The 22,983-nt window shown below is 40.6% G+C and overlaps 1 protein-coding gene across 3 annotated transcripts in view; it reads right to left on the bottom strand.

Moving 5' to 3' along the window:
- Positions 1 to 6,620: 6,620 nt before the first annotated feature.
- TAB2 (TGF-beta activated kinase 1 (MAP3K7) binding protein 2) overlaps positions 6,621 to 22,983 on the bottom strand; it is a 112,669-nt gene continuing 96,306 nt past the window's right edge. Inside the window, exons 5-9 of one of the 3 annotated variants that reach the window (XM_073575652.1) lie at positions 16,853 to 17,013; positions 11,362 to 11,455; positions 10,242 to 10,337; positions 8,685 to 8,854; positions 6,621 to 8,397 (exon numbers count right to left, since the gene is read on the bottom strand). In XM_073575652.1, the coding sequence (XP_073431753.1) occupies positions 8,709 to 8,854; positions 10,242 to 10,337; positions 11,362 to 11,455; positions 16,853 to 17,013 (497 nt within the window). In that variant the 3' untranslated portion in view covers positions 6,621 to 8,397; positions 8,685 to 8,708. Of the gene's footprint in view, positions 8,855 to 10,241; positions 10,338 to 11,361; positions 11,456 to 16,852; positions 17,014 to 22,983 lie in introns of all 3 variants that reach the window. The other 2 variants (XM_073575650.1, XM_073575651.1) reach the window with 2 other exon arrangements.

Genomic DNA, 22,983 nt, shown 5'->3' with positions numbered 1-22,983 from the left:
GAGGAAGTCTGCGTCTATGCCTGTGACAGATCGCTGATCTGTCACAGTGATCTGTAATGTGACAGATCAGCGATCTGTCACAGGACAGTTATGTCCCCACTGGGACAATGTAATAAAGTAAAAAAAAAAAGTAAAAATAGTTTTAAAAAAAATCGCTAAATAAATTAAAAAATATATATATATTCCCTAATAAATTCATTTTTTGGAAAAAAAAAAAAAAAAAAAAAAAACACAATAAAAGTACACATTTGGTATCGCCGTGTCCGTAACGACCCGCCCTATAAAACTGTCCCATTAGTTAACCCCTTTAGCGAACCCCTTAAAAAATAAAAATAAAAAACGAAGCAAAAATGATTTATTTTCATAACGCCGAACAAAAAGTGAAATAACGCGCGATCAAAAAGACGCATATAAATATCCATGGTACCGCTGAAAACGTCATCTTGTCCCGCAAAAAACGAGCCGCCATACAGCATCAGCAAAAAAATAAAAAAGTTATAGCTCGCAGAATAAAGCAATGCAAAAATTATTATTTTTTATATAAAATTGTTTTCATTGCATAAAAGCGCCAAAACTTGAAAAATGACCTAAATGAGGTATCGCTGTAACCGTACTGATCCGAAGAATAAAACCGCTTTATCAATTTTACCGCACGCGGAACGGTGTAAACGCACCCCCCAAAAGAAATTCATGAAACGCTGGTTTTTGTTCATTCTGCGTCCTAAAAATCGGAATAAAAAGCGATCAAAAGATGTCACGTGCCCGAAAATGATACCAATAAAAACGTCAATTCGTCCTGCAAAAAATAAGACCTCATATGACTCAGTGGATCAAAATATGGAAAAATTATAGCTCTCAATATGTGGTGATGTAAAAACTATTTTTACAATAAAAAGCGTCTTTTAGCGTGTGACAGCTGCCAAAAATAAACACCGCCATAAATAGTAAATCAAACCCCTCTTTATCACCCCTTTAGTTAGGGAAAAATAATAAAATTAAAAGAAAATGTATTTATTTCCATTTTTCCCATTAGGGTTAGGCCTAGTGTTAGGGCTGAGATTAGGGGTGTGATGGGGTTAGGGTTGGAGTTATAATTGGGGGGGTTTCCACTGTTTGGGCACATCAGGTGCTCTCCAAATGCAACATGGCGTCTAATCTCAATTCCAGCCAATTCTGCGTTGAAAAAGTCAAATGGTGCGCCTTCCCTTCCAAGATCTGCCATGCGCCCAAACAGTGTTTTACCCCCACATATAGGGTATCAGCCTACTCAGGACGAATTGCAAAACAACTTTGGGGTCCAATTTCTCCTGTTACCCTTAGGAAAATAAAAAAATTGGGGGCAAAGATATCATTTTGTGGAAAAAAAATGATTTTATTTTCACGCCCGGGTGTTATAAACTTCTGTGAAGCACTTGGGGGTTCAAAGTGCTCACCACACATCTAGATAAGTTTCTTAGGGGGTCTAGTTTCCAAAATGGGGTCATTTGTGGGGGGGTTTCCACTGTTTAGGTACATCAGGGGCTCTCCAAAGGGAACATGACACCTGCAGACCATTCCATCAAAGTCTATATTCCAAAACATCGCTACTTCCCTTCCGAGCCCCGACGTGTGCCCATACAGTAGTTTTCTCCCACATATGGGGTATCACCGCACTTGGGACAAATTGGACAACAACTTTTGGGGACCAATTTCTACTGTTACCCTTGGGAAAATAAAAAAAATGGGGACTAAAAGATCATGTTTGTGGAAAAAATACGATTTTTTTTTATTTTCACGCCCGGGCGTTATAAACTTCTGTGAAGCACTGGGGGGTTCAAAGTGCTCACCACACATCTAGATAAGTTCCTTGGGGGTCTAGATTCCAAAATGGTGTCACTTGTGGGGGGTTTTCACTGTTTTGGTACATCAGGGGCTTTACAAACGCGACATGGTGTCCGATCTCAATTCCAGCTAAAAACGTCAAATGGTGCTGCTTCCCTTCCGAGCTCTGCCATGCGCCCAAATAGTGGTTTACCCCCACATGTGGGGTATCAGTATACTCAGGACAAATTGCACAATAACTTTTAGGGTCCTGTTACCCTTGGGAAAATAAAAATTGGGGGTGGAGAGATCATTTTTGTGGAAAAAATATGATTTTTTAATTGTACCGCTGTACGTTATAAACTTCTGTGAAGCTCTTGTGAGTTCAAAGTTCTCACCACATATCTAGATAAGTTCCTTGGGGGGTATAGTTTCCAAAATGGGGTCACTTGTGTGGGGTTTCCACTGTTTAGGTACATCAGGGGCTCTCCAAACGTGACATGGGGTCCGATCTGAATTTAAGCTAATTTTGCATTGAAAAAGTCAAACGGCGCTCCTTCCATTCTGAGATCTGCCATGCGCCGAAACAGTGGTTCCCCCCCCACATATCAGGTATCGGCGTACTCAGGACAAATTGCACAATAACTTTTCGAGTCCAATTTCTCCTGTTACCCTTGGTAAAATAAAAAAAATTGAACCTGAAGTATTTTTTTTGTGAAAAAGTTAAATGTTCATTTTTTTTAAATATTCAAAAAAAATTCCTGTGACGCACCTGAAGGGTTAATAAACTTCTTGAATGTGGTTTTGAGCACCTTAAGGGGTGCAGTTTTTAGAATGGTGTCACTTTTAGGTATTTTCTATCATATAGACCCCTCAAAGTGGCTTCAAATGTGATGTGGTCTGCAAAAATAAAATGGTGTTGCAAAAATGAGAAATCGCTGGTCAACTTTTAACCCTTATAACTTCGTAACAAAAAAAAAATGTTGGTTCCAAAATTGTGCTGATGTAAAGTAAACATGTGGGAAATGTTATTTATTAAGTTTTTTGTGTGTCGTATCTCTGTGATTTAAGGGCATAAAAATTCAAAGTTGGAAAATTGCAAAATTTTAAAAATTTTTGCCAAATTTTTATTTTTTTCACAAATAAACGCAAGTTATTTGAATGAAATTTTACCACTAGCATGAAGTACAATATGTCACGAAAAAAAACTGTCAGAATCACCGGGATCCATGGAAGCGTTCGAGAGTTATTACCTCATAAAGGGACAGTGGTCAGAATTGTAAAAATTGGCCCAGGAGTGAACGTGCAAACCACCCTTGGTAGTGAAGGGGTTAAAGGGAATGTCAGCACAGACTGACTGCTCAAACCAAATACACATTCAGTGAACCATGGTCTGGCCAAACATTTAAGTGCAAGTTCCCACCTGATTGGTCTCCATCCCAACCCTTCTCTAGCTCTATGAAGCAAAATCTGGGAAAGAGGAGGGGGTTGGGGTGGAGAGTGTGAAAAGGAGGTGGGAAGGGGCACTTAAATGTTTGGTCAAACCAGAGAGCACCCAGCACTTGTATAGGTTTTCAATAGTCATTCTGTGCTCAGAGTCCCTTTATCCTCTTACTTGAAGATACAAGTATCTCTTCTTTCTCGAACCAGTGGACAGCACTATCAGACCTTCAACAGTTACAGAATCTCACTTCACAAATCTATAGGTGTGGGAAACCAGAAGGAAGCTACACTAAGGAAGCACCACTATCCCATGAGGCATTATGCCAATTTATCATACTCACAAGATTCAAATGATAAGCAATGTCTTGCAATATAGTCCAAAAAGTAGGTGTCTTGGCCAACTTGAGTTTCTCCTACTCTGCTTCGTACAGGGCTTGTCTACATGATTAAACCTCTTAGCTCTTATAACCCTTGTATTACAAACAGCAGTCATTAAAACAAGTCTTGAAACACAGCGTGTCCTCAGTGTTAAAAATTGTAGAGAGAAAAAAAAATATCAGGACTAAAATTTCATGCAGCTGAGAGTCCAGAAAATATGGAGAGGTGGAGATTCCATTAGCAATTTTATCCTGCAGGAGAGCTACGGTATATACATTAAGAACACTTGTGCCGAATGGATTCAATACAAAATTAGAATTAAGTCACTTTAAATTTGGAAAAATATGTATTTTTATATCTACTGGCTAACAAGGTAGCAGGGTAGATTATCCCATATGTTTAGATTAGCAATATATCAGAGCTGGGCCATGAGTCATGTGTGCAGTGATGCACCAGGTTGCCTGCCTCCTGCCAGTGCACTATTGTTGCTTCGGAGGTTGCCACACAGTGCTGCATCTTTAAGGGCAGTGACATGGCAGTGGGCTTCACCCAGTCTGATCAGAATTTTAAACTAACAACCTCATGTTCACTTTTGAAAACTTTTGCTTAGCCACAATATATCAATGTATACCTTTTGGATGTGTGGTCCACGTCTTTCTGCATCTATGTTTACACAAGTGTTAGTGTTTGTGTACTGATTGAACACGAACTGTACAATCTTAGTGGTTTTATAATGTTTGTTTTTCTAAGTTTTTAGGTATATTTTTTTCTCTCCATTTTGTTACAATCATTTTTCTACTAGTATGGATATCTTACCAAAATATTAGTCAGTAACTACTATATCCTATATTGTAATGCCTGTGTCTAATCAGTTAGATCTGCATTTAGAAGTTGCAATTACTTTTTACAGTAAGATGTTTGAGGACCATTGGTGATCCAATGGTATAATCACCGGTAGGGTTAATTAAGTAGACAACCCAGACAAAGCCAAGCAGGGTAAACTGGAATTGGGCAAGTGTGGAAAGCACATTCTTTTTGGACAAGATTGGAAAAAAAAAAGCAGTAAAAACATAAAAACAGCATCCTAAGTACAGTAAAAGTTCGGATGCAATACATCATTAAATAGCGGTATATCACAAATATATAGGTGTGAAAAAAAACAGAAAATGGACCAACTCCTTCCTACTGAATATTTTATCATAAGAATTTGGAAAAGTTATGAAATGTCCGTTCTGTTCCTGAGCTAAGGATCTTGGCTTTTAGTTGAGATGAATCTGTGCTGCACTTTATGTACATGCTCATTAGTGACCAGTGCTGTGGGGTTGTAGCAGAGATGAATCTGTGCTGCACTTTATGTACATGCTCAGTAGTGAGCAGTGCTGTGGGGTCGTAGCGGAGATGAATCTGTGCTGCACTTTATGTACATGCTCAGTAGTGTGAAATGTATGAGGGAGTCTGAGTCGGGGAAATTGAGGAGTCAGACAGAGGTTTGGCTAAGGCCTGTTCACACACTTCAGTTGTTTGACGTCAGTTTAAATCCGCCAAAGTTTAAAAAAAGGATCCGGTTCCGTTTAACAAATGGATGCACCGGATCCGTATTTTTGACGGATCCGCTTCAGCCACCAATGTCTGAAATTTAAAGCAATAGGATGAGAGAGACAGAGCGTGAGAGGGAGACAGAGTGAGACAGAGGGAGAGGTGTTGTGAATTCTCTTGCTCGCAGTTCTGAGCCGAAGCTCCCTCTGGTGGTTGCTGAGTAGTGGAGCTGGTCAGGGGGATGGAAGTTCCCCACCTGACGACAATAATTGGAAACCTGGGATTACTGGTTGGGAGCATATAATTGAGCTGGATGCTCTTGGAGGTTGCTGGTGATTTCCTCAGTGTGCATTTGGAGCTCTTTTGTCCCCTGTCTGATCTGCATGTTCAGCTAAGTGATTCTTTTGCTAATCCTTTGAATTGAATCTGGTTGTGTCTTTTTTTTGCTTTCTGTTTAGCTGCTAGGGTTCAGCGTGCTCCCTGCTGGGGGCAGCACTGGGCCCTGCTTCATATGTTGCAGCTTGTTCAGTCCCGTTAGTATCTTTTTGCTTGCTGCCAGTTTATACCAGAGTGCTGATCTAGCGGGGGTGAGATTGTGTGATCTCAGGTTTTTTTGTATATCAGTGCTGAACTTTTTCAGGGTTTTGTGCGTGATTGCAGACAGTATCTTTTCTATCCTGTCCTGTCTAGACAGCTTGGGCCCCACCGTTTGCTCAGTCTGTTCTCTGCCTGTTTGTGTCTCATCTTGTCTCACCGACAATATATGTTTGGGGGCTATTCCTTTGGGGATCTGCGCCGGGGCAGTTTAGATTTCATCTTTCTGTCTTTAGGCTTAGTTAGTCCTCCGGCTGTGACGAGGCATCTAGGGCATTGTAGGAACGCTCCACGGCTACTGCTAGTTGTACGGATAGGATCAGGGGTCTGCAATCCGCTTCGGTGACCCATTCATAACAGACGGCCGAGGGAGAGACCGGGGGGGGCCGAGGGAGTTTTGCTGCCAGAACGGGTTTGGGGGTTAAATTTCATGAAAGGAAATTCTTCCAGCCATGCTCAGTATAAAAAACCAGAATCCGTTGGCGGATTCCGTCAATTAACGGTTTGCAACGGATCCGTCTCCCATAGACGTCCAATATAACTCATGGCGGACAATGACGGATCCGTTGCTATCCGCTGTTTTAACACAGACAAAAAACGTTTCATTGTCCATCCACTCCAGACAGCGGACGCCAAAATTATGACGGATCCGTCAAAAAACGGATGCAAAGGATGACCATCCGTCAAAATCCACCGCTAATGCAAGTCTATGGGAAAAATGGTGGATCCGTTGTTTTCTAAAACCGGCGGATTTTGACTGACGTCAAACAACTGAAGTGTGAAAGAGGCCTTACAGACGTCACAGCCCTGTGAAAATCAGTCTGTTCTTTTCTAGAAGTATGTGGAAAAAAACAAAACAAACCCACAAATTGGCATTTAGAATATATATTTTTTAATTTTTATAAATAACTTATCTGTTACAAAGACTGTTTACCCAGCTAAATCACAAAACCATCAGCTCAAGATATCCAAATTAGATTTTATTATTAAAACAAGTAAAAATTTGTCAATCTTCACAGAAAACTGCAGAAAAAGCTGAAAATGGTCTTTTAACAAAAAGCATTGCTTGCAAGTGCTTTGGTTCTGCTGTTTAGCCCAATTATAGTGCTGTAAGGCCTAAGACATAACAATCCTTTCAAACACTTTGGTTACCTAGAAATTTATTCTGCAACAAATTTAAATAGCCTTAAGAAAAAAGGCTCATCACATTTTAGTTTCTGGTACAAAAACCTTACAAACAACTGTCTGATGCTGAGTCATTTACAGTGGATGACTTTACTAAGCCAATGGCTACTTCAATATCAAAAGCCTGAAAAGAAAAAAGTGAGCCACTGATTGTCACCAATTTATTCTCTTAATACTTAAACAAGAGCAGCAATAACGTACATTTGAGATGCCAAGCAGTGTATAGTTTTATTTCCTAAAGAGTGATTTGCTTACACAACGTGGGCGATTTCTGCCCTAAGGTTCAGGATGTTCAAGAGATCATTGCTTCAAGCCAGTGAATATTTTTAAATTGTCCAAAACCTACCTCTGAATATTTTTCTTTGCTGGGTATGAAGGAATGAGAATTACCCAGATCTATGTTTACATAGGAGCTTCCGTTTTAAGATACAAGTGTCTCAAATTGGAAAAGCACTGATTTGAGACCATTGTAGCAAAGAACATGGACCCATGTGTATACAAAATAAGTTAATAAAACAGAGCTTCCCAAGGAGATTCTGGGCATTAGCAAAATGTCTCTCATTCTCAACAGACAATATTAATACAGTACGTTTGTATTACTGAACATATGATGGTGCAAAATGACACCTGCATCCACATATAGTGGGATTACTTTGGCTGCCTACACACGATGGTTAAGAATCTGGGTTTTCCTTTTGTCATAAATATACCACTTGCTCTAAGACATAACAGGCATGAGTCATTTGGCACATTCTGGAATAAAACATTTCAAGGAAATCAATACAAAATAGTCACCCACTGTAAAGTCCAATGTGTACCAAAAATGATGGTGCAACATTGCCTTTTCATGATTTTCATGATTTTCACAGGACATCAGGATATACAAAAGAAATATGTTTTGTGGTGGAGAGATGGCCAACAAATCAAACTATGCACAATTCTTTATTCCCTCCCACCACCCAGTTAAAAGGCACCAAATTTTTGATAAGAGATCTAAAAAGGACATTGACTGTGCAAAAAAAAAGAAAAAAAAAAAACACTAAAAAAAAACAAAAAACCTATTACACTATACATACAGAAAAACATGAAATTAATAAAGGTGAGATGGGAAAACAGGTCACTTAGAGCAGGCTTCAGAGCTATGTACAACTGGAAAAAAAGCTTTAGGTATTTTCACTGTATTGTACAGAGACCGCACATGCAGTTTTTCATCTTTGTTGCACTTGATTGTACTGATGCTGGTTTCACAAGTCATGGGAGGTTCCCGAGAGGCACTTAAAACACATGAACTGAATAGTCCTTCCTCTGTTCATGTAACGGCAACAGCTTACAGCAAGTTGCAAATCCTTTACGTTTTAGTGTTTATTTGGGATTGCTGGTTTCACACAAGGAGAATATAAAAGCCAAAAACAAAATTTCTTGGTTTGCTTCTTCTCTGTATATCCAAGAACGATCCAGTAACTGATTGAAAAAAAAAAAAGTAGTAAGGACCCAAAATACTGGGCGCAGTGGGAAATCTTCTTTAAAGGCTATTAATACTGTACATGGTACAGGCGGTCAGCTGGGAACCAGGTTGAATCAGTCTTACACTGATTAGAGAATTTAAGTAAAGGGGAAAAACCCAACTGCGCACAACCAACACTGAGGTATTATTCTGTGGACTTATGTTTGCTAGTAGTAAACAACCACAAGGCCGTTCTTTTTCCCATCATTAAAAATGCTGTTTTTGACAATCTTCTGTATATTACCATTGACAAAATTGACCTACTGGCTCAGTAATTCCTGGGCATATCGCACTGTTCACATCGGTTTAAGGCAGGGTGGTTCAGAAAAGTACATGCAGTGCAATTCCACTGAGCTCCCTCATCTTCCTCTGTGTCGGGAACCTTTGTTGGAGTTTTGACAGTGGACCTTTGATCTAAATGAAAACACAACATTTAATTAAAGTATATATACCAAAATTAATCCCAATTTTTTTTTTTTTTTATCTGGCACTTCCAAACAATATCAAAACAAGCATTTTTTGGGGCTGCCTCCTGCCCCAACACACGTTTCGCCTCTGGAAGAAGCTAAGGCGAAACGTGTGTTGGGGCAGGAGGCAGCGCCATTCATAGTCAGCACAGTCAGCAGCGTCTTTTCCTCACAGGGTACAGTCTGTCCCTAAAAAAATTTACAGTCTGGCTGGTTTTTGCAACCGCATTACAAGAGACTAGGTTCAGACAATCACAGTTATTCTGAGACATTAGGCGATTTGTTGAATTGTAAGTATTGATCTGATTGCCTGTATTTTTTACATCCTGCTATAGATATGTAAATTTATGGAGATTATATACTCCTTATATTATAATTACGGTAATATATATCTAACTGTTAGAGTCAGGATTTATTTGTAGATGTGCTATTGCATTACTTATGTGACTATTATGAATTGGTGTTTTTGAGTGCCTCCTACTGGGCATTTTGTTATTTTAAAATTCTTTGAATATTTCAATAAAAATTTGATATTTTAATTAAGTACTGGATCTCTTCATGTTTTTCGGTTCCTTCTTGTGATACAGATCTGATAAATGCTTGTTTTGATTTAATTAAAGTAGTAAAATGAACCTGACAAAAAACAAAAACAAAACAATATGCAGCGACAAGCTCTGAAGAGGGATCCTGAAATAAAGTATAAAAGAGAACCTGACGGCTAATACTGCCCGATCCACAGGCTCAGCAAGGCAAGTTTGACTCGAACGTTATCATTTACATGGTTCATTATAACAGTTTCCTATGGATAAGACAACTATTGCCAAACACACATTTATATTAAGGGAGACTGCATCAGGTTTTTGCCATTTAGTCTGAGGACAGCATAATGTATGGGCAGAGAGCCTTATTGCAAATATGTGCTGCTTGCTTAGCAGCTTGCTGTAGTTTCACTACAATCAGTGTTTCATCAGCAGGAGACTATCACTGTCAGACTAGGTGCGTCGTGCAAGCCAGACCAGCTAACCGGTTTAACACTGGTTGGCAGCTTGCTGACAATGTACACAGGAAGCTGCCAACCGGGTGCAGGTGGAGTTATACAGAGCTTAGCACTCTGACCACAGCTACATCTACAGCAGATAAAAAAAAACAAAAACAGATTCTATCAAAACTGCACTAAGCAGTCCAGTAAGTGCTACATTGCTGGAACCATGCTGCTCTCGTATTCCATAGCAAAACCCTGCTGACAGATTCCCTTAATTAATTTGCATATTGTCAGTTTAGTATACAATACTGCAGTTTCATTTTGACCATGTTTTGCTTTTGCATGAACTTACCAACAGACTGTGTACCTTTTGGCTTTGGTGGCACTGGGCCTAAAAATCCAATATTATCATAGAAATTATGAATGGCACTGGGATCAAAATGCGGTCCTAAACAAAAACAAGTAACAAAAATAAGTTTGGTGACCATTGTTAGGGATGATCGAATAGCTTCGGATAAGAGATTATCCGAATAGCTGCCTCGGTAACCTGGAGCGCTCCCAATAATCAGCTGTTCGGTGTCGCAGTTGCATGTGTCGCAGCTGTGTGACAGTCACCCAACAAATAAATGAAGAGCCTGTTTGTTCGGCCTATCCATGCATGTGTTGTGACTGTCACACAGCTACGACACATGCAGCTGCTGCACCGAACAGCTGATTATCAGGAGCGCTCTAGGTATCTGGGTTACCGAGGCAGCTATTCGGGAAGCTATATAGCTATTCGGATAAGCTCTTATCCAAAGCTATTCGATCAGCCCCATTTGAGACGCAAAATTTCATTTTAGTAATTGAAAACAAAACAGACAAAGGGGCAACAGCATCATGTAATTTAAAACAGAACAAAATTACTAAATATTAAAAAAATCTACATTAGCTTACAGCTTGCACTGCCACACATACATTAAATTATAATTTATGAAGCTTACACATTATATTTAGAAGCAAACTGTAAGGCCGTGTGCCCACGTTGCGTTTTTTAAGCATTTCCGCAGCGCTTTTAGACAAGAGTTTCTGCTGCGGAAACGCTTAAGAAAAGCATCTAATGTAATAGAATGGAATCCGCACATGTTGTGCTAATGGTGCGTTTTTTCCGCTGCGGAAACGCTTAGCGGAAAAAAACGCAGCATGTTCATTAATTGTGCGGAATCGCATGCGATTCTGCATACATACACTGTAATTGCAAAAACGTATAGGAAAACGCATGTCAAAACGCTTGACAATCGCGTCAAAAACGCATGTCAAAAAGCACATGCATTTTTGCTCAGGAAAAAACGCATGAAAAACGCTACGTGGGCACATAGCCTAAATGAAAAAAATCTTTAGGGGGAAAACATGTCAAAACAAGTCGGAGGCATATAAAAAGGAAGACTTAAAAAGAGATGGTAAAGAAAAGTTAGAACATGCTATGAACTCACCTCTTGCCTGGAAAAGATCTATTTCTTTGGTGAGACAGTCTATATCAATTTGCAACTGTCTGTTAGAACTCCTTAATTGCTGCATTTCTTCCAGCTAGAAAAGGGAAATTAAGATCTTACACAAATTTCTAGAGTACTAAAACCATCCAAAACAAAGTATGCATTATGCACTGAGCAACAGTAGCTGTGCGACAAGTCGTAATACACAGTCCACTGAAATGCATCTAAGCAGCAAGTCACTAACATTTTTCTCCCCAACCTACAATGCACTAAAAGCTGTATGACTAACGAAAAAAAAAGCCCCATGCGTGACGTTTATGCACAATTAGACAATACATGACCATTTTATTGATACATTATCATAATGTAACACAAAGACAAAGGCATTTGGTGCTATATTACTGTGTCCATGAATAGATAAAAGGACAGGCTATAATATATATTGGAAAGTCATGCACAAACATCTAGTGTGGCTTTCCTCTATGTTTCTTTTATATCACGTTATTTAGGTTTAGAACTTTAGTGTTAACTTAAAAGGGTCTGTCCACTACTCCCCGCTCCCAGTAAAATAATAATAGCTATATTGACCTTCCGTGCTGGCGCTGTTTCAGCAGTGTCAGCACTGGCTCTCCCAGGGATAGGGTGACAGTGTTATGTTAAGCGATCCCTGGGGTGTGAGGGCTTAACTCTCCTCTTGGAGGAAGTGAGAGAGCAACCTCAGCTCTCTTTTCCTCTGGCTGTCTGAATTGTCCAAAGGAGGGGGGAGGGGAGTGTCACGCAAGCACCAATTGGCCGGAGGGATCACTTGACAATGTCACATGAGAAAGTGCCAACACCAGAAGAGAGAATAGGTGTTATTTTACTGGTGGACAACCCCTTTAAGGTTAATGATGGCTGCTAATTTTTCTTCATCTGCACAGAATGTTAAAAGTTGTAAGGGACCACTAGGGTCATCGTGTCCAACCCCCTTGCTCAATGCAGCATTCACTAAACCATCTCCGACAGATGTCTGTCCATCCTGTGTTTTAAGTTCCACTCACTGATCACCCACACTGTAAAAAGTATTATTCCATTGCTTCTTGTGTTTCCATGTGCAAAAGATAATAAGGATGATCCTTGTACATTGTGACATCCCTAAAAATAATTGTAGACAGTTTAAAAGTCTCCTCTTAGCCTTCTGTTTTGCAAGTTAAACATTCCCAGATCCTTTATCTGTTCCTCTTTTGACAGTTTGCAGTTGGCTCACCATTCTGGTAGCTCCCCTCTAAGTTTGCTCCAGTTTTTCAATGTAACTGGACACAGTATTCCACATGAGGTCCGACCAAGGAGTAGTGGGGGATAATTATTTCACGTGATCTAGGCTTCTTTTACTACATCCCAGAATGGTGTTTGCCTTTTTGCTGCTGCATCACACTGCTGACTCATGTGCAGTCTGTGATCTATTAGTATACCCAAGTCTTTTTCACACATGCTGTTGCTTAGTTCTATTCCTTTCATTCTGTAAATGTAATTTTCCTTTATCTTCCCTATATGTAGAATCTTGCATTTCTTCCTGTTAAACATCATTCTATTAGTCGCTGCCCATTGTTCAAGCTTATCTAGAGTCTTCTGAATCCTTTGTGTCTTCTATATTGTTAGGCTGGGTTCACACTTGCGTTTGGCTGGTCTGCGCATGGATGCGTACTTCCTCCCTTAAGCTCCGCTTACGCTCCATCTACTTCCGCATGCGTCCTGCATACCCATCTTTAACATTGGGTACGCAGGGACATGCGTTGTATGCGGATGCGTTGTATGCGGATGCGTCCGCATGCGGCGTTTTACGTGCCAGCCAACCGCATGGGAAAAACGCCGCATGCGGACACATCCGCATACAATGCATGTCTCTGCCGTGCCCAATGTTAAAGATAGGTACGTTGTTCGCATGCGGAAGTAGGCAGCGCTTAAGGGAGGAAATACGCAGCCATACACAGACAAGCCAAACACAAGTGTGAACCCAGCCTTAGCCATCTCTCCTAGATTTGCATTGTATGCAAATTTGATTAGTTTACCTTTAGTTCCCTTATCAAGATCATTTATAAAAATGTTGAAGAAACACTAAGGCCCAGACAGAGCCTTGTGGTGCCCACTTGAAACACTTCTCCAATGGATGTGCAACCATTTATTACCACTCAGAGTTTGAACACTGAGGCAGTTATGAATCCACTTAATCGTAGCCTTGTCAATCCCATAATTTGTATTCATACTATCCTTACTGAAAAAAATGACTGAGATAGATGTAAAACAGTTTCATATGTATTAAATATTAAAGGGTTTGTGGGGTCATCGCAAGAGCAGAAAGCCACTGAAAAGTGCACTTCTGAATCTGACAGACTCATTATGGTTTTAACAAGGTTGAATGTGATCCCCCATCACACAGATACTGTAATGCCCAGTGGTCTATCTTGGTAAACACATATCCCCCTTCATTGGAAATTTTTTCCCCCTTTTGCTTTTTTCTTGCCTCTTCCCAAAAGCCAAACCTTTTAAATTTTCAATTGAATGCCATGTTTTGTTTTTTTTTTTAAAAAAAAGACAAATATTCATGAAAAAATATACTGAGAAATGGGAAAAAATCCAAATGGGACGAAATTATGAAAAAAGTGTAATTCCACAGTTTTTACAGCATTTATTGTATGGTGAATTTGACCTGGAAACAGGATTCTCTAGTTCAGTACAATTATAGAAGTCCCAAGCTTGCATATTATTTTCTTCTTTTTCTCAAAATTTTAAAAAGAAAAATCTATGCTTTGTAAAAATAAATTTGGGTTATGACGAGAAATTTTTGTATTTCAGTAAATCGAGCTGTGCAAAGGCTTCTTTTTAGTGTGAGGAGCAGATTTTCACTGATATTTTTGGGGTATAGATTACTTTTTTTTATTAAAAAGAAAAAAACACCTTTATAATACACAGCAAGCATGGCGACCAAAAATCTGCAATTCAGGCATTTGGCAGCCTGTTTACAGTGTCCAATTTTCGAGAACCTACAGTAGCTTTCAGATTTCCAAGGAATGGTACTCTCCCAATAATTGTCAACTATAAAGCTGGGCTTATGCTATCCAACTAGCTGCATTGAACAACAGCCAATCAGCTACACATTTGCCACTCAGCGGTTGTTTAATATCTTGTTTGAACAGGCAGACAGCATTTAAATGGTGTAGTCTGGTCCAAATTGATGTCTGCAGTCACACTGAACTGTACGCTGTGGGGATTCGACGGTCTCTGACCCAAAACAGGAGAGTATGAGTTATCCACACTCCCGGCCGATGCCTGTCTTGTGGGCATGGCCTTGCTCCATACAATTGACAGGCCCTGGCCGGGAGTATGGTAAGTATTACTCACACAGACCCTCTGGTCCTGGATCAGAAGCCAGCAAATGCCCGCAAAGCACAGTGCATGCGTTGGGGGATTCATAAGTCTTCAGTCACACAGAGTGACTGAAGACTTATAAATTTGGACTGGATAACCCCCTTAACATGCACACAGAATAAGTCAGTAATGCATGGTTTTGCTAGCACAAACAGCCATTGTTGTCAGCAGCTCAGATCTATCCACTACTAAGAACAATTACTTTCCAGCAAACCAAAAGATTTCACCCAACGAACAAGCATTCATCAAGTGATGGCAGCCTTATTACACTGCATGATATTCTGAAAATGAGAGTTCCTAGAAACGTTTGCTCACACTAATCGTGCAGTACAAATGCAAAACTCCAGCGTAGTATTTTTCTTTTGTTAATTCTAACGGTGGAGTAGTGCATTAACCAAGTCTCCTGCCCCCGTCTATTACTCATGTTCCAGTGTATTCCGCTGTTTTCGCCGTCGCTCCCCGGCGAAAAAAGTGACCTGTTTCATGTAGCTGCGGAGGTTACTTTACAATACCAGGCTCTCAGTGCCAGGTGATCGCGGGGTGCCAATGTTCTTCTGTAAGGGTGGGGACACCCTCCGAGTAGGTGACAACACGTTTCGGGGATCCAGGAGATGCAGAAAACATCCTACTATGACAACCCCACTGTCTTTGGAGGCTACTCGTACCAGGCAGGCGCTCTGGGCTATGAAGGGCCACAGCAAGCTTTTGCGACTTCTTCTCACCTCGACAATGATTTCCAGCGTTCATCTTGTTTATTACAATCTTTGGGACACAATGGTCCATTGGCAAAAGCTAAAAACATAAACGGGAGCTGTATGCGCCCCAAGTTTGTATGAGCCAAAAGTTTTACCATAACCAGGTTCCCCGCATCATGTTCCCACATGCTTTATGCATCCATTAGCCCTCTGTGTCCGTACTGTCACACACCTAACATTATGGCTGGTCCATACAATCAGGGCAACTGTTACCACCCACCTTTCGTGTCTACCTCTTTCCTCATAGACTAAGCTTGCGAGCAGGGCCCTCTTTCCTCTTGGTATTTGCTATAATCTACTGTATGTGATTATTGTTATGCTGTAATGTCTATTGTCTGTACAAATCCCCTCTGAAATGTAAAGTGCTGCGGAATATGTCGGCGCTATAAAAATAAAATTTATTATTATTATTATTATTAATACCAAGCTTTTAGAGCCTTGTTCTGACTCTTATAGACTTGCACTGCGCTCTTGTGACGTAGCTTCCGACTTCTGGCCAGAGGCACCGAAAAGCTGTGAATATGCCGGAGGGTGAGTAGATGACCAGGGGCAGGGGACTTGCAATTAAAGCGCCATGCCCGCACTTGAAAAACAAACAAAAAAAAAGCTGGAGTGGTGCTTTAAATCCACCCTACTAGCATGTGAAAGGAGATTACATTTGACATTATTACTACCGCAAGTTAATAAACTGGGTTAGAGGGGTATTGATAATTACTGCAATAATTACATTGCTTATAATTTGGGGGAGAAGCTGATTCATGATTATAACGCAATGTTTACTGTGATTACCACTGCTGTCTAGTCACTGCCACCCTGTAAAAGGTGAAAAACTTAATTTAAAAAAAGTGAGCACTCCCTCTACTTCGTATAATAATTTGTCACTTTATTATTTTATGCAGTATCGAATGAGGAAAACTAAAAACTTCCTGTGAAACTTAATAATCGCACTGGACCTTTGAGAAAGGATTAAATTAGGAATCTCTGTGTCTTACTACCTAACAGCTATGCGAGATACCACGTGGGGGAAGAAGACCTGTATTTTTTTTTTTTTTAGGTTTTCCTTATAACTGATAAACTCCTCTTTAAAGTAATAGTACCTATGTGATCAGTTGGAACAACCCTTTATGAGACGAGCTCTAGTTTACCGTTGAAATCTCACAAAGGTTGCCACAGTATGTTAGTTTTCCAATACAAAGTCAGTGGTTTCAAAGAAACATCAATCACAACTGCAACATTTAAGCCTCGAATTTAATTAAAATTCAAAAACAAAAATACCAAAAACACACCATGCGCAACGCAAGTCATTAATTTAAGGCACAGTGTAAACTTACTGATGGAATTTGTGAAACTGAATTCGACCTATTTAAACGTCTCTGGGTGAGGTTATTTTCCATTTCATTGACCTCTGTTTTAAGTTTATCCAACTTTTTCTTTTGTATTTCTAGTTCTCGATGAAGCCGCTCCATTCTTGCCTTCTGATGTATGAGCAAAGCTTAAAAAAAAAAAAAAAAAAGCAGGTTTAAAGGTTTATTGGCAGTTGTGAAGAAAATAAAAAAAAAATCAATTGCACTAAAGTGATTTGGAACAACTGAACAAAAAAAAAAAAAAAAAACAAAGCTAACGCAATTTAAACAATTGGTATAACACTAACAGCACAAAACAAGGTCATTTATGCGATAGAATGCCCTCCTGATACCACATGGATCTATGAATATCAGAGAATCTCTGTACCTCACATGAACTGGGCTTCCTGATGAACCGTATTGGGGAAACGTGTTGAGGAAGAGGCATGGGACCCCATCTTTATCCCCTAACATACTGATAAGTATTACCGTATTATTTGACGCACCAGACCATAACATGGAGCAAGGTTTTAGAGGAGGAAATTAGGTTAAAAAAAATGAAGCAAAAAAAATGTGGTCAATTCTGTACTTAATATACTCTATCCTGGTATATACTGTATGAGCCCCTCATCCCCATCCTGATACATGGCCCCTCAACACTACCCTGGTATGCATGGCCCTCATCCCCAGCCTGGTATGCATGGCTCCTTCATCCCTATCCTGGTAGGAATGGTCCCCTTCATCCTTATCCTGGCAGAAATGATCGCCCTCATCCCTATACTAGTATGCAGGGTCCCATCCTTAACCTGGTATCACTGGCCCCATCCCAGTCGTGGTATGATTGAGACCATGCATACCAGGACCGGGATGGGGCCAATCATACCAGGATAAGGATGGAACCATGCATACCAGGACTATAATGGCGCCAATCATACCAGGATGCCAAAAAGAAATGAATATTTATTGCCCTCTACACCCATGGGCGTGGAATGCAGTGAATATTCATTTCTCTTTAGCAGCAAGCACAGGAGTTAGCCGCAGCTGCGGCTCCTGCCTCTGTGACCCGCTGTTCTGCCAAAACCGCTCCCCCACCCCCAGTACATCCGGACTATAAGACGCACCCCCCCATTTTTCTCCACATTTTGAGAGGAAAAAACTGCATCTGCTTTATTCTCTCTTCTCACTAGACAGTTGGACTATGTGTAGTATAGGCTTCCCTATGCAATATGTGTTATAAAAGGGACATACAGGAATATCTGGGGACAGTCGCCATGGAACGGGGGCGCTAAAAACCTTGTAACTAGGGTGCCAACCTCCACTGTCAGGCAGAGTAAATAGTAGGACATCTCAGGGATGTATAGGCCATGTGGTATCACCTGGGACTAGTATATATCGTTTTCATCTCTATATCTCTTGTTCCCCTTAAATGGGAAATACAAATTATATATACTATATACAAGAAATAGTATAGAGCTTAGTAGAATAACTATAAAGTGCCAGTGCATCAATAAAGTTTGCCACACATGAAAGAAGGATCACAATGGACCTAGTGAATCATTGAAAACAGAGAAATATATCGCATAAGAGCAAAAAAAAAGTGAGCTGAAGCAAATAGCATAGTGCTGTTACCTCATGTGCTGATGGAGTCACCAGGATGCGCCCACCCCGACGCGCATTTCGGCTTTGCCTTCATCAGGGGGTCGAAGGCAATGCCAAAACGCGCATCAGGGTGGGAGCATCCTGGGGACTCCATCACCGCAACAGCACTATGCTATTCACTTCAGCTCACTTTTTTTTGCTTTTATGCAATATATTTCTCTGTTTACAATGAGTCCCTAGGTCCATTGTGATCCTTCTTTCATGTGTGGCAAACTTAATTTATGCACTGGCACTTTATAGTTATTCTACTAAGCTCTATACCATTTGTTGCACATAGTATATAAAATTTTACACATAACTTCCTATGCATTGGCACTTTATTTGTACCGCATGTACTGTACTTAATTGTGCCTATTTTTTGATATGTGGTCCAGATTTAGTTTCACTGACCTATTTGTGTCCCGTGTTGTGCCCTTTCCATGGCATTGATTTCCTGCCCCTCTTATCTTTCTATATAAAACTGAATGTGTGTGTCACCAACCTATCACAAAGCATATTTCATTTCACCAGAGCTGTTAAAAAAAAAAAAAAAAAGCTGAGCTGAGATTGGTTGCTATGAGCAACAGCATGTGTGTGTGTCAGCCAAGCTCACTCCACATAGCACCAACCAATCACTAAGCATCTTTAATTTCACCACAGCTGTTTAAAAGATGCTGAGCTGTGATTGGTTGCTATGAGCAACAGTTTTCCCACTCCAGAAAACACCTCAGCTGACACAGACATGGTGAGAGAAATCTAGCATTCCTGGGAACATAAGCTACCAGCCATTGTTTGCCCCCCAGAAAGGAGCAGAGAGCACGACAGAAATGAATCCCCCCTCCCGTGCCCATATACACATCCTCCATCCAATAGGCACATCTTCCCTCTTTGGTACTGACCCCAGGCCTCTCAAAGTGATCTCTGATATGGAAGTCAGGACAAATCCCTCAAAGTTCTGATTCTGACCCCAGGCTTCTATTAAAGGGATCATTGGTATGGCAGTCAGGGCAAATCCACCCAGCGCTTTGGTTCTAACCACAGGCCTCTCTTAAAGGGATCCCCAGTACGGAAGTGAGGGCAAATCCACTCTGTGCTTTGGTACAGACCCCAGGCCTCTCTTAAAGGAATCTCCGGTATGGAAGTTAGGGTAAATCCCTCAGAGCTCCGATTCTCACCCCAGGCTTCTATTAAAGGGATCCCTGGTATGGAAGTTAGGGCTATTCCACTCAGCGCTCTGGTTCTGACTCCAGGCTGATGGGATGATGTGGGATATTAGGGGGAGTAGTCCGGTGGCTCTGGCTGACGGGATGATGTGGGATATTAGGGGTAGCAGTCCGGCGGCTGTGACAGGATGTTGTGGGATATTAGGGGTAGTAGTCCGGTGGCTCTGGCTGACGGAATGATGTGGTATATTATTTATTTTTTTTCATTATAATTTGTTATAACTAACCGCAGTTAGTTACTATGCCCGGGCAACGCCGGGCTCTTCAGCTAGTACTTAAATTCTCATTATTGGATATTATTTCGGTTTGTTTCATTGTTTTTTTATAACTGTAAATGTATAGATAATATTGGAAAATTTTCTAATCCAGTATTGATCAGGTCTGACAAGGAAAGACTAGAAGCAATGGGATGAAGCTGAATGGGAGGAGACACAGATTAGATATTAGAAAAAACTTTTTGACAGTTAGAGTGATCAATGAGTGGAACAGGCTGCCACGAGAAGTGGTGAGTTCTCCTTCAATGGAAGTCTTCAAACAGAGGCTGGACAGACATCTAACTGGGATGATTTAGCGAATCCTGCTTTGAGCAGGGGGTTGGACCAGATGGCCCAGGAGGTCCCTTCCAACTCTACGATTCTATGATTCTATGATGGCATAGCTAGTGCGCATATACATATAAATTCATTTATCTGTACAACACTTTCTAATCCAGTATCGCTTTGGTCACACAGACTACGCAGCTGGCTTGGTCAATGTACTTTTTTGTGTACACAGTATACATTGTGCATATATGCAATATATCCTAATGTATATCAAAAGTCAAATTTGGTCTGATCTTGCAGACCTGCCTAGTGTAGTGGTCTGATATTGCAGACTATTGATAAATGTTTCGTTTTGTGCACTTTAGGGACTACGGTGCCTTTTTAGTAATGTATTAATAAACATTAGTTTTATAAAATGGATTATATAACACTTGTTTGTCTCTCTTTAAGCATATTTAATTTATGACTCCCTCCTGAAAGAAAATATAACAGGTGCACAGTTATACTAAATGTAGACATAAAGGCTTAACTGGCAAAGAATTCCCAATGGCTAGATCAGGATACCAAAATTCATAAAGGGGTGGGTCCTGGCCTTTTTCATTGATGGCCTATCCTTAGGATAGGGTCACATGACCATATTTTCTCTCATCTGAGAAAATAGGTCTGATTATGCTAATCTCACAGTGATCAGAGTGTGATCCGATTTTCTCAGATGAGGAGAAGATAGGAAAAAAAATTCTGATAGGTCATAAAAATCTGGTCGGTGAAGTGCTTTATCTTCATTTCAGTAGAGGGCAGTGGTACAGTACCCAGCCATGGCCATTATAGCTGAAGTGTGCTGTGTACCTCAGTGCCAGCAGCACTAGGAACAGCTCATCCTCAGGGCAGGGATGCCAGGTGTGGCGCTCCCCCCGATCAAAATGTGTTGACTCATTTTAAAAATAAGCCATCACTTTATAAGTCCCAGAAAACCCCTCTAAAATTAACTATAGATATTACTTTCTTTTCCAAATAATTTTATTGAAGGGTTTTAACAATGATGGGGTAGGGTAGGGAGGTTGGAGGTAGATATTACTTTCAATACTAAAGAAGCTAAGGAGATTTAGCATGTTTTATTCATATTGTTACTGTGGGTTGAAGTGGGAGTCTGCTCACATCTGCTATGCGGAGAGTCAGTGCACACTGCAAAGACCGGAGCAGAGCTTCAGGTTAACTAGAGGGAGCAAGGAGAGTGTTTTTTTTTTTTTTTTTAAATGTGTGGGGGCTCACACTGTATATAGGAGCGGTGTGTGGACTCATGGTGTATTAGGAGGGACTGTATGAGGGACTGTATGAGGCTGTGTGTGGGATCATCTATATAATAGTCTAATTCTGTCTGTCTAACGGAAATCCCACGTCGCTGATTGGTCGTGGCCGACCGTGACCAATCAGCGACAGGTGCAGTCTGGGCGCAAATTGGCGCGGAATTCGAACGACGCACGCCACTGCTACAGTCGGGAGAGCTGCCCCGAGCGCGTTTCGCTCCACTTCGTGCCCAGTACTAGGTCTAATATGCCCTTCTATTACTAGCCATCTATCATTGATTATTTGATGCAGTTAATACTTTGTGCCAAGTTGCAGCATCAGACTTGTTAATGGACATGACAACTAATTCACTGCCATTTCTTTATCATGACATGCATTTTATTGCAGTCTATACTAAAGCAGGTGTGTTGTGTGCCTTTAAGGTTTGCTAATTTTATCTTTTACTGACATTGCATAAATCATCTTTTATGGTTTTCATTCATCTATGAACTGATGTTTACATTCTTTGCACCTTAGATTAATTTACATATTGTCTTACAGTTGTGGCCAAAAGTATTGACACCCCTGCAATTTTGTCAGATAATACTCAGTTTCTTCCTGAAAATGATTGCAAACACAAATTCTTTGGTATTAGCTTCATTTAATTTGTCTTAAATGAAAAAGCACAAAAGAGAATGAAGCAAAACATTGATCATTTCACACAAAACTCCAAAAATGGGCCAGACAAAAGTATTGGCACCCTCAGCCTAATACTTGATTGCACAACCTTTAGCCAAAATAACTGCGACCAACCGCTTCCGGTAACCATCAATGAGTTTCTTACAATGCTCTGCTGGAATTTTAGACCATTCTTCTTTGGCAAACTGCTCCAGGTCCCTGATATTAGAAGGGTGCCTTCTCCAAACTGCCATTTTTAGATCTCTCCACAGGTGTTCTATGGGATTCAGGTCTGGACTCATTGCTGGCCACCTTAGAAGTCTCCAGTGCTTTCTCTCAAACCATTTTCTAGTGCTTTTTGAAGTGTGCTTTGGGTCATTGTCCTGAGGGAAACCCAGCTTTCTCACACTGGGCCCTACATTATGCTGCAAAATTTGTTGGTAGTCTTCAGACTTCATAATGCCATGTACACGGTCAAGCAGTCCAGTGCCAGAGGCAAAAAAGCAACCCCAAAACATCAGAAAACCGCCGCCATGTTTGACTGTAGGGACAGAGTTCTTTTCTTTGAATGCCTTTTTTTTCTTCTGTAAACTCTATGTTGATGCCTTTGCCCATAAAGCTCTACTTTTGTCTCATCTGACCAGAGAACATTCTTCCAAAACGTTTTAGGCTTTTTCAGGTAAGTTTTGGCAAACTCCAGCCTGGCTTTTTTACGTCTCGGGGTAAGAAGTGGGCTCTTCCTGGGTCTCCTACC

This window comes from Dendrobates tinctorius, unplaced genomic scaffold, assembly GCF_039654945.1.
Source record: "Dendrobates tinctorius isolate UK_male_01 unplaced genomic scaffold, ASM3965494v1 ptg000046l, whole genome shotgun sequence".
Classification (NCBI taxonomy): domain Eukaryota; kingdom Metazoa; phylum Chordata; class Amphibia; order Anura; family Dendrobatidae; genus Dendrobates; species Dendrobates tinctorius.
Note: the sequence above shows the minus strand (reverse complement) of the source record. Positions and strands in the feature narration are given on the sequence as shown.